At 47.9% G+C, this 12,374-nt stretch overlaps 1 protein-coding gene across 1 annotated transcript; it reads left to right on the top strand.

The window, feature by feature from the left end:
* The first annotated feature begins 234 nt into the window (after positions 1–234).
* Positions 235–6,479, top strand: LOC119375317 (uncharacterized). Its single transcript, XM_049411232.1, has 4 exons — positions 235–540; positions 1,405–1,546; positions 2,606–2,735; positions 6,092–6,479. The coding sequence occupies exons 1-4, from the start codon at positions 235–237 to the stop codon at positions 6,477–6,479; spliced, it is 966 nt and encodes a 321-aa protein (XP_049267189.1).
* The last annotated feature ends 5,895 nt before the right edge of the window (positions 6,480–12,374 follow it).

Raw genomic sequence — 12,374 nt, 5'->3', positions numbered from 1 at the left:
ACGACAAAGCTAGTCGCACGTGGGCACAAGCAGTGCTCACTTCCCCCTCTCCCCTCCTGGCTATAAACGCTTCTTTCTTATGCTTGCACTGGACTCGTCTCATTCGGGGACCGGAGCGCGCGCTGGGTGCGACCTTACGATGTAACAGTGGCGACGAAGGCGGAAAAAACCCTAGGAATCAAGAACGAGCCAGACAACGGAGACCAAGCAGCGGATGCGGAAAGAATTGTTCCAATGGCGCATCAACAGCTACCGGACTATGACGACGAAAGGGACAACTGGAAAGCATACATCATCAAAGCAGAGGCTTACTTCGAAGCGACGGGTATCAGCGAGCAGGCCAAGAAGAGGGCATTGCTTATCGCGGCGCTGAACACAAGAACCGTGCAAGTGCTGGCAGGAAGGGTGGCACTAAGGAAGCCCAACGCGCTCACCTATGACGAAGTAGTCAAAACACTGCATGATTACTTCGACACAAAGCGCCACGAAACTACGGAAAGTTTCCGGTTTTTCAACCGCTCTCAAAAGGAAGGTGAGCCTGTTCATGAATTTATTCTGCAACTACGGCGCATTGCCGACAATTGTAATTTTGGCACAATGCTCGATCGAATGCTTCGAGACCCTACTGTATGCGTTGTACGGTCCAGTGCGTTGCAGAAGCATTTGCTGGGAAAGGAAAATTTAACACTGCAGGAAGCGGAAAACATGGCGCTCGCAGCCGAAGCGGCGGAAAAAGGGGCGGAGAAAATAAGCTCAGAGCAAACAGTGCTTAAGGTTGATGCGCGACAGAGCACGGGAAACGAGGTGGTGTCAGAATGCAGCCGGTGTGGCAGCAGCAGGCATAGCAGCAATGCTTGTGGTTGGTTGAGGGCACGGTGCTACCGCTGCGGTAAGCTAGGGCATATTGCTAAGAAGTGCTTGAGCGACGCCCACGGTCTAAGGCCTAGGTCAAGCAGGCGAACACCTGGGGACGTACGCGGTCGAGCTCTTGCAGTAAATGCTGACTCAAATGACGAAGACTTTGATGATGCTACGCATGTGTGGACACTAAGCTCGGCTCGTATTGCTCAGTTGGAACCGCCTATCAAACGCACTTTCACTTGGGGTGGTGTGGACGTGTCAATGTACGTAGATACTGGCTCCCCAGTGTGTGTCTTACCAAGGCAAATTTTTGAGAAACACCGACAACAATGGCCAATTCCGAAGCCCACAAAGATCAATCTATCATGCTACCTCGGAAAAATTCCAGTGATGGGGGAACTGCGTGTGCCGGTGTCGTATAATGGTGTATCATTTGACTGTACCTTGATCATCCTAGACTGTACAGGTCCCAATCTATGCGGACGTGACTTGATCACCCAGATTTGAAAGTCAGGAATGCCAATCTTCAACCTGAGGGCCCAGCCGGACACCCATTCTGGAACGACCACGTCTGCCGTAGAGGATATCCTTGCCGAGTCTCAAGACGTGTTCCAGCCAGAAGTCGGAGTGATTGATGGGCCCCCGGCGCGCCTACTGCTAAAGGAGGGAGCCACACCAAAATTTTGTAAGGCTCGTTCTCTTCCGTTCGCTTTACAAGATAAAGTAACGCAAGAATTGGACAGGCTTGTGTCACAGGGAGTGCTGTCACCCGTCACACACTCGGAGTGGGCTGCGCCCATTGTGCCGGTTTTGAAAAAGGATGGCACCGTGAGAATTTGCGGTGATTTTAAGGTCACTTTAAACCAATGCTGCGAGTTGGAGCAATACCCCTTGCCTCTGATCGATGATAATGTCGCTAGCCTGAACGGAAGAAAATATTTCAGCACCCTCGACTTACGTGATGCGTATAATCAAATTCTCTTGGATGAAGACTCGCGGAAGCTTTGCGTTATCAACACGCACCGCGGGCTATTTGCGTACAACAGCTTGCCGTTTTGTATTGCTTCGGCACCAGCTATCTTCCAGCGGAAAATTGGGACTGTTTTGCAGGGCTTATCATGTGTTCAGGCTTATCTGGATGATGTTTTGGTTTACGGCTCGTGCTGCAACGATTCAGAGAGCGTGGAGTAAAACTGCGGCTTGACAAATGCAAGTTTCGTGAACAGTCTGTCACTTATCTAGGGCACAGAATAGATCAAGAAGGTCTTCACCCGATGGAAAAAAAATGTGGAAGCAATCTTAGAGGCTGCAGAACCACGCAATGTCGGCGAACTGCGTTCGTTTTTGGGCATGCTCACATACTATTCCAGGTTTCTACCTAACATGTCGTCTCGGCTCGCACCACTGTACCAGTTGCTCGAGAAACACTCGCGGTGGAGGTGGGAAAACGTGCAGAAAGCAGCGTTTCTAACGGCAAAGCGCAGTCTGCGGGAGGCAGGAGTGCTCGTACACTTCGATCCTAAGAAACCACTGAAACTAGAATGTGATGCGTCACCGCATGGTATTGGAGCCGTATTGTTTCACACTGATGGGAGTGTCAACAGACCCATCGGGTTTCGTTCCCGAACGCTGACCAAAGCCGAGCGAAATTATTCGCAGCTGGAGCGAGAGGCCCTGGCTCTCGTGTTTGGTGTATCTAAATTTCGGGACTATCTTGCAGGCCACGAGTCCACCTTGGTCACCGACCACCAGCCGCTCCTGGGCCTCCTGAAGTCTGACAGGCCTACAACACCACTGGCTGCTGCTCGTATCCAGCGGTGGGCGTTGTATCTCGGAGGATTCCGCTACAGGCTACAATACTGTCCTGGCAAGCTGCTCATCAATTCAGATGCCCTGAGCCGCTTGCCCCAAGAGACGAACGAGTCGGAGGCCGGAGGTGAGCCGGCTGATTATCTCCTAGCGTTGGAAACCTTCTCAGACGGGACTATTTCACTGACGGAGTTAAAACGACAAACGGCAGTCGACCACATCTTATCAAAAGTTGTAAGATATGTACTGCAGGGCTGGCCAGCAAGTAAGGCTGTGGAAGCGGACATGAAAACATTTTCTGACCGGAGATTGGAGCTATCCGTAGCACATGATTTATTGTACTGGAGTCGGAGAGTTGTGATTCCAGAAAAACTGCGCGCACGAGTGTTGCAACACTTGCATGAAACGCATCAACTTCCACTTGAACTTTTTATTCTTCTAGTTACAGACTAGAAACGTCCTCCGGGGCAAAAAGCTGCCGTGAGCAGCTTGACTTGGCCCAGGAAGCGTTGTACATGACAGCGCGATAACAGTAAATGTTTCGGTACAAAACTAAAACGCAGATTTGACACTAGGATGCATGTTTTACGACAGGATGTTTAACATTCAACAAGAGACATTGTTGTGCAAATAGAGAGGCAATAAAACAAAACATGGTCATTTCATATGCATCATTATACAGTAATATATATGCTTACATATTAACAAAATACATCTTCAATTCCTTGCGAGATAAATTAGTAGTGTTCACATGATTATTTAGAATTTTCGGCAAATTGTGTTTAATGGATTGCAACTTATATTCAGTGCGAAAGCGTGGTTCATACCAAGGTTCAGGGTTTCTGAGGTGCACAGGTATCTCATGGTGTTGCAAGCTCGCTATGGATGTAAGAAAATCGCTATATTCATTTTTTGCAAAATAAAATACTTGCAAAACACGGTATTCGTAGTATCGATCTACCCATATGATTTGGTATTTTTGTGACAATGATTTTGTTGTTGATCGGGGTGCGATATTAGCAATGTGCCGGAGAAGCGCCTACTGTAATGTAATTATTTTATTTATGTTAGTGCGCGTTGTGGTCGCCCATACTAAACTACAATAATTAAACTGCGAGGTGAATAACGCGTGATAAATTTGTAGCTTGGCTTTTATCGGCATGAATGCTCTACAGCGAGATAGTACACCGACAACAGCAGAAAACTTGTTCCGAAGGTTATTAAAATGAGCATCCCAGCTCAAATGACATGAAAATATTACCCCAAGGATTTTATGTTCATTAACTAGTTGTATATTTTGACCTGAATAAGTGATTGAGTGCTCCGTCTGGAAAGGTTTATTTCTGGCTCTAAATAGAATGGCTTTGGTTTTGGTAGGGTTAATTCTGATCACATTTAAGAGTGAGTTTCATTAGGAATGCATTACATCTGATAATTAGTTCGTTCGCGTCCTTTCCATTAAAGAGTATGGTGCTATCATCCGCATATATAATGAAATCAACTGTAGGATCTATATTTACTAAGTCATTAATATACAGGTTAAATAATAGGGGGCCCAGGACACTCCCTTGCGGCACTCCATTTTTAAGTGTTAAGAAAGAAGAGATGATGTCGATACATACACACTGAGTTCTATTTGCAAGATATGATTTCATCAAAGCGAGTGGATGCCCACGTACTCCGTACATTGATAGCTTATATGTAAGAATTTCATGGCTGAGGCAATCAAATGCCTTGCTAAAATCAATAAAGAGTCCGAGGGCGAATTTTTGGCTATCTATGCTTTGCACGATACTTTCTTTCGAGGATAAAAGGGCTGCCTCAGTAGATATACCTTTTCTAAAGCCAAACTGTGAGTTTGTTATTACATTATGTTTGTCCAGAAACTTGTTAAGGCGTGCAGCAATCATTTTTTCTAGCACTTTAGAAAAAAATGGGTAGGACAGATATCGGCCTATAATTGGAAACGTTATTTATATCGCCGTTTTTGAATAACACAGACACCCTAGCTCGTTTCATGCCATCTGGGAAAGTCGCCGATTCTATTGCTAAATTGAATATATGGACCAACGAGTGAATAAATGGAAAGTAATCTAAAACGTATTTTATAGGCTTAATTTGTAAATTGTCGATGTCTAATGCTTTGCTGTTACTTAAACTTTTAATTATTGTAAAAACCTTGTGTTCATCATTTGGCTCCATAAATATGGTTTCTGTAACGCATTTACTTAGTGAATACCTGACTTCGGAGTCATGGGTGTGCGTAACACCTGCATTCGCAAAAATGAGTATTAAAGTGGTCTGCCAGTGCTTTGCCGCTTAATTCGGAATTTTTATAACTTATCGATTTTGGTACATTACTTTTAGTTTGAAGACCTAAAACGCTATTTATTACTTTCCAAACCGCATCCGGACGTTTCCTGTTAACTTCAGAAAAGAGGTGTTGATAGTAATCTATTTTTGCTTGCCTTAGTATTTTATTCAGTCTATTTCTTTCTGTCTTGAATTCCTTAAGTTTAATTTCTGATCTGGAGTGTAGAAACGCATGGTAGAGACGGCTTTTGTTTTTTATCATCTTCATATGCTCGCTCATAATCCACGGTTTTCGTATATTTTCAGATTTCCTAAACTTTTTTTTAATCTTTTTGTATCTTTTTATTTTTTTATCTTTTTATTGTATTTTTTCCGTATCTTTTTAGACTTCCTAACTTGCTTGAATGGGAAATGGGAAATGTGAGTGGGAAATGTGCTTGAATGGGAAATGTGAAATGTGGAAATATCAGGGTTCCTCTGCCATGAAGGCAGTCGCCAGGTCCTCTTTTTGGTGGCCGGGTCTCGATAGCGATATCGAACGGCTATCGGCTTCCTGTAAAATATGCATTCAAAACCTGTCTATGCCGGCAGCCGCACCCGCAAGGAACTGGCCTAAGACAGAGGAGAGCTGGGAAAGGGTACACGCTGACTTTGCTGGGCCGGTCGCGGGTACAATGATCCTCGTGCTTGTAGACGCCCACAGCAAGTGGATAGAGGCCGTTCCCATGAAGAGAGCAAGCACCTCTGCTACTGTGAGCTGCTTGAGGAATATATTCTGTCGATTCGGTATTCCCCATACCATCGTAACAGATAATGGCACACAATTCACCAGCGAGGAGTTCGCGACATTCACGAAGCGGAATAATATAACTCATGTGCGCACGCTTGTGTACCACCCGCAATCAAAGGGGTTAGCGGAAAGGGCTGTTCGCACCATTAAAGACGGCCTCAGAAAGATGGGCAACGGCGGCATAGGGGATAACCTGGATCGTCTTCTTTTTAATTACAGACGGACTCCCCTCAATTCTGGAAAATGCCCTTCTGAACTTCTCTTAGGCTACCGCATCCGTTCCCGCTTGGACGCATTATTACCCCCCATTCATGCAAGATCCACAACGGACGAGTGGATGGTGCCAGCGGACGTCGCCGTTCATGTCCGTAATTACGGGCAGGGAGATAAGTGGACTCCGGGAAGAACCGCATCCGTATCCAGCGATCGAATGGTCACCATTGATACACCTGAGGGACCCGTACGGCGGCACGTTGATCAGGTGCGCTCGGCCCAGTCAAGCCCGGTGCAGTGTGAACCTGTTCCCGAAAGCAAGGAACAGACAGGACCATCCACGGAGCAGGTAGTGTCCCCAGTACGACTACCTGACCAGGGGCCGACTCAAGACAGCCCACCTGCAGATGCTGGCGGAGTACCGCTACGTCGTTCAAAGCGTCAGCGGAAACCACCACAACGTCTCTACAATCTTAAGGGAAGAGAAATGTAGCAACGGAACCTATCTGGCTGCCATCGCCGCGTATCACGACAAAGCTAGTCGCACGTGGGCACAAGCAGTGCTCACTTCCCCATCTCCCCTCCTGGCTATAAAAGCCCGATTCCACGATCAATAAACGCTTCTTTCTTATGCTCGCACTAGGCTCGTCTCATTCGGGGATCCGGAGCGCGCGCTGGGTGCGACCTTACGATGTAACACAGCCTTTCCAATCAAGTTGCTGTCCACATCGAGCAGCTACCGCAGGTTTTCTTGTCTAAGGTAACTTGCAGAGAACTACGTTACTGTATTATCGTATTTACCACGCGGCAAACCACCAGCACTAAAACAACGTAATAATGCGTGCAAACGGGCACACCGGAAGGTTCCCATGTCTGCACGGCCGACACCTTGCCAGCTGTCTAGCTTACATAGGCGCAATGACGTAGTGCCAATATCGGCTTAATAACGGCACAGCCAATGTCGCTGCAACGTTCGCTAGCGCACATAAGCCCAATGTCGCAAGCTCATGTCGGCTCAACGCTGGCTGGCGGCATCCGGCGTGGCTATGCCTCGGGCCGACGTGGGTGAAAGTAGCGCGAGCGTGATTTACCGACATCGGGCCTTGGTTGCCGCCGACATATGCCGGCGTTGGGCATAGATCGGTTAGCTGTCGGTGTGCTGTCTGGATGGGAACAGCCGAATTTTCTTCGGCTTCAGCTTCGAAAAGCCGCCACAATGCACGGGCGGAGAGCGGAAAGGATTAATTTTTTTAGATTTTCTGCGCATTAGATTTCTTTGGCTCCAAGACGGCCGAATACCTTTATTGAGATGCACTCGTCCCGTTTGTTTGAGGGCCAAGATTATGGTCAAGCAGATGGCGGCCGGGGACTCCTGATGTTGCATTCCAAGCTCTCCTTATTTACGCCGCAAAGTTCGCTTTGATCAGCTTCCTTTGTTTCTAAAGCGTGGATTGGCGGAAGAAGCTTTCCAGGTACTTGATTTTCAGGAAACCGCGCCTCGACACCAATGAAAGAGGAGGGTTATATTGCGGCCTATGCACATTCGCTTGCGGGCGGCTCTCTTTGCACTACCCAGTTAGTGCCAGGGCTACGATGAGGGCGCTGGTGGCGGTGTTTTTCGCAGTGCCACCTGGGCAGAGTCTGACGTCTATGGATGCGTTTCAATCTTGTTTGGAGAGTTGGTGGCATCTTGTGGTACCACTCGGAATGCTATTCCTCTCGCCGGCATTGGTTTGTTTATTTATGTTTCTGGCCCGTAATTTGTCATAGGCAGAATTGTAAATTTTATTCAAGCCAAGGAATGTATAGATGATGTTATTTGTAGTAACCATGATGGAAATGTCAAAAAACTAAAGTGCTATAAAAGTAACTAGCTGCCGCAGGGACCGAACCCACGACCTCGCAATAACGCATCCGATTGTCCACTAATTTAGCTAATGTACCTAACAAAGAAAAGCAACGCTAGAATGCTGCCCGTCTTTCGCTTCAGAGATAGCGGTAATTGTATTCGCCGGTCATGTGGGGCGAGTGCGTAACGTACTCGAACCGACGAGCCTGTGCTCTTTGGGCAATTTCATAAGTATCGAAATGCTACACTTACTAAATAGCCTACGCCTATGCACACTTGTAGTATGGTTGGCAATCGGAATCTCGCTTTTTCACCGGGCCGCAAAACATTACCTTTCTTTTCGGCATGAAAAGCACAATGTCGTCCGCAAAAGGCAAGTGGCTGAGATATTCGCCGTTAATACTTATTTCTATTTTTTAGGGGCGTAGCTCCTCTTAGTCTAACCTTGTCACGTCTCCGTTGTCCGGCGTATCTCCCGGCAGCCGGCAGTAAACGGCAGTATCTGTCTGGTGGTGGTGGTGGTGTGCGGCGTGACCACCCTTACTGCGCATGCGCATACCCTCTACACACACCTCCTCTCCACTCCCCATCACCATTCCCCATGTCCTCTACCCCTCTCCCTTTCCCCTCTCTCATACCCCTCTCCGCTTCCCCCTCCCCCTTCCCCTCTCCCATAACCGGTCTTAAAAACGGAGGGGGCGTGCACACATGAAGGCTCCCTAAAGACAATGCGCTGCGACAGTACGTGATATGTATCGCCCTCCCCTCTCCTACGCTTCCACCTCTTTCTCCTCTCCTACGCCCCCCCTATCTTGCCTCGCGGCGCAGCGGCGCCGACGCAGGCAGCGTCGCGAGGCAGCGTCGCGGCAACGTCTTGATTGAAAAAACCGACCGCTCGCGCTGCACAACCGTTCACTGACCACCCCGTATATATAGGCACTGGATTTTGACCTCCAAGGTAATGCGTGTGTGCGATTTCTCCTGTGCGTGATTAAACAATGAAAATTCACAGCGTACATGTAAAATTAAAGTGAGCTGCAAGTCGTCATAACTCTCATCGAACCTTTAGTATAAACGCGCCCGATCTCACGTCGGTGATGATGTACTGGGCAGAATTCACGGAAGATTCACGGTTTACCGATGAACCTCCGCAGCTTCGCCCACTCATCATCACTCACTCTGTGGATATGCTGTGATTTTTTTTTGTTCTAGCTATTTAAATATACGTTGTGAACATGCCTTGAATAACAATGACGAGACTGTAACTGCGGCTGACCAATTTTCGATCCAGATTATGCTGCTTTTATTGAGCAATACGATTACTGTGGAATCGTAGACGTCATAGCCAACACTATGACATCCACGAATGTTTACGTATTTCTTTATGACATACTTATTTCAGAAGTGCTGGTGTGTGTGAATATCTCTGAATAAAGTGTTTATGATCGTGCAAATGTTTTGCTCCTTCAGTGCACACGCGCTTTCATAGTTAGTGCAGCAGGTCTTCACATTTTAATTGTGTTGGTAACAACATTGACTTTGGTTCACAGCCTTCCACAATTGCTCAAAATTCAGGGTCTCATTGGCACAACAAGATTCCAATAGAGCATCATACCTAGGATGTATTTTCTGCATATAGAGCCCATGTGGGGGATCGGTGAATGTCGTTGGCCTGCCTATAGGCTATTACACTAGTGCTAGTTTATGGTAGAGTAATTACGGTAATGACCCATTGCATGGTCGGCACGGAGCTGTTTGATGTGATAACACGTCCATAAGCCTTTCCAATCAAGTTGCTTTATGCATCGAGCCACTACCGAAGGTTTCCCTATATAAGCTACGTACAGACCACAACGGTACAGTACTACCGTCCTTACCGCGCGGGAAACCATCACCGCTAAAACAATGTAAGAATGCGTGCAAGCAGTCACACTAGAAGGTTCCCGACACCTTGCCAACTCGCTAGCTTACATTGGCGCAAGGACGGATTAGCAATATCGGCTGGATAACAGCACAGCCAATGTGGTACCGACGCTGGCTAGCGCACATAAGCCCAATGTCGCAATCCCATGTCGGCACAATGCCGTCTGGCGACATCCGGCCGATGTATGTGAAAGTAGCGCGAGCTTTATTTATCGACTTCGGGCCTTGGTTGCCTGAGACATATGCCGACATTGGGCCGGTATCGGTCCGCTGTTGGTGTGCTGGCTTGGTGGGATCAGCCCAATTTTCTTCGGTCTCAGCTTCATAAAGCCGCCACGATTCACGGGCGGACGACGGAAGATATTTATTTTGTAGCGAAGCTTATTGGAACTCTGAAGTGGGTCGTCCTCTCCGGCCCCTTCTAGTGGGTTGCCCTCTTCGGACAGCGCGCAGCTCGCGCAGAGCCGGCCCCGCCTTGACTGTCGCTGTCGTTCATCTTCGCCGAGTGTCCGCCAATAAACATCTTTATAATTTGGTGGAGAGTGCTGTGCCCTTCAAACAGCTACGGTCAGCATTCAATGCCCTTGGAGCTTAGATCCCGTGCCGTGCCCTCTACCATGGCTCAAGATGCCGCCCAGCAAACGCCTCCCCCTGCACCGACATCCTGTCCTGGTGTCCCCCGCATCCGCGATCCTCCTGTTTTCACCGGCGCGGATGGCACCGACGTCGAGGACTGGCTCGCGATTTACGAGCGTGTCAGCGTACCCAATAAATGGGACGAGGCAGGAAAACTGAGCAACTTGGTTTTCTACCTCGCGGGTGTCGCAAGCCTATGGTACAACAACCACGCATCCGATTTGCTACGTGGTCCGCTTTCAAGACCGCCATCGTCGACGTGTTTGGCCGCCCTGCGGTTCGTAAGCTGCAAGCTGAACAGCGCTTACGGGAACGAGCCCAGCAGTCCGGCGAGTCTTTCACGAGTTACATTGAAGACGTCCTGGACTTGTGCAAGAAAGCCAACGCGACCATGTCTGAAGCTGAGAAGATCCGGAACGTCATGAAAGGCATCGACGACGATGCCTTCACCATGCTACTTGCCAAAAACCCTTGCACTGTGGCTGAGGTCATCACACTGTGCCAAAGCTACGAGGAGCTGCGCGCTGTCCGAAGAGGGCAACCCACTAGAAGGGGCCGGAGAGGACGACCCACTTCAGAGTTCCAATAAGCTTCGCTACAATTTCTTTAAATTTATTGCGCTTTAGATTGATTGGGCTCTATGACGGCCCAAGACCTTTAGTGAGTCGCACCTCTCCCATCTTTGTTTAAAGGAGAAGGTGATGGCGTTGCATATGTTTGACAATAATGGTGGCTGAGGACCACTGGTGTTGCAATCCAAGTGCTGTTTACCCTCCTTTTTTGTGTGCACGGGAAAACCAGCAAAGGGACGCCTTTGCGGAAACGCGTTATCGCTTAATTTTCATTTTTGCATTCATTGCTAAGCTCGCCGGACGGGAGGGGGGCGTTGCGGGGAGGCTTCCTCCCGCCCTAATGGGAACCTTTCAGCCCGCCATTGAACACGCTGAAAAAGAGCGAATTATTTCCGCTTTACACCGGATCGCGCTCTACGGTAACATAACTTCTTGGTCTTCAAACCCGAGCATTATTTCCGTGACAACTATTTCCAACGTCTATATTTCGCTTAGTGTGCACATCTTTAACTATGTTGACGCAGCATACCTTACCTTAATTGACGCCCACGACAAAGGCACATTGAAGCAGGTCCTTGCCTGGCGCTCCAACGTCACAACAATGAACGTCTTTTCCGACATTCTCGCCCGTCAACCATTCACGAAGCCATAGCGCTCGCTATGAAGCATATAGTCCATTTAAAGTTCATCTCGTCGAGTCGCGCATGTAAAAATAGTATTTCCATGCTACGCAGCTAGATGTCTTTTTAAGGTACGACCGCAGTACGCTGCTGCCGAGATCGCAACAGCCTGTGACGCCATAATCTCCTCTGTTTTGAATTTTGAGATTTTTTGAGATTTAGCTTGTTTCCACCACACCGCTACCCCTATTGAAGAAGACAGTGGCGCTATCCTAACACCATACATGAATATTGGACCAGTGTGGCGCTGGGTACTGGGAGGCTGACACATTGCACACTCGGACAACCGTTACGGGCAGAAATCTCGCTTTTAAATTATTTGTTCACAATTGTGGTCAGGCCCGGATCATAATTAGGGATGAAACACAAGGACGGCGACAAGAAAACCTAAATAAATAAGGAAAAATATCATCGAGCATGAGTCGAATCCACCACACCAACGCACCATAGATTTTCAAGTTTACAAGTTACCGCTGCAGAAAACTTCCAAAAATACAGTCAATGTGTTTTTTATTCATGTTAAAGCTAATTCTAGTAGCCAATATTTTTGTTTTGCCGTGTAGAAACTCAGATTTTAGTCGCTTCGTGCGCGCGACAACGTGAGAAAAGGTATTTCTTTTGTTTGTTATGGGCTGCCTATGATCAAACGTTTATCTGGCACGTTTTGCAGCAAAACATGTTAGCGCAACCGCAGATGTGCTGCGGCGAGCTCACGGTAGAATTGTCAC

Source organism: Rhipicephalus sanguineus, chromosome 11 (genome assembly GCF_013339695.2).
Source record: "Rhipicephalus sanguineus isolate Rsan-2018 chromosome 11, BIME_Rsan_1.4, whole genome shotgun sequence".
In the NCBI taxonomy this organism is placed as follows: Eukaryota; Metazoa; Arthropoda; class Arachnida; order Ixodida; family Ixodidae; genus Rhipicephalus; species Rhipicephalus sanguineus.
This window is presented reverse-complemented; position numbering and strand designations above follow the sequence as displayed.

Coding starts and splice junctions, on each gene's coding strand:
- LOC119375317 (XM_049411232.1), top strand. CDS start 235: ATGGCGCATCAACAGCTACCGGACTATGACGACGAAAGGGACAACTGG. Junction 1,547..2,605: donor GGGAGCCACACCAAAATTTT/GTAAGGCTCGTT, acceptor CCTTGGTCACCG/ACCACCAGCCGCTCCTGGGC. Junction 2,736..6,091: donor CAATACTGTCCTGGCAAGCT/GCTCATCAATTC, acceptor CATTCATGCAAG/ATCCACAACGGACGAGTGGA.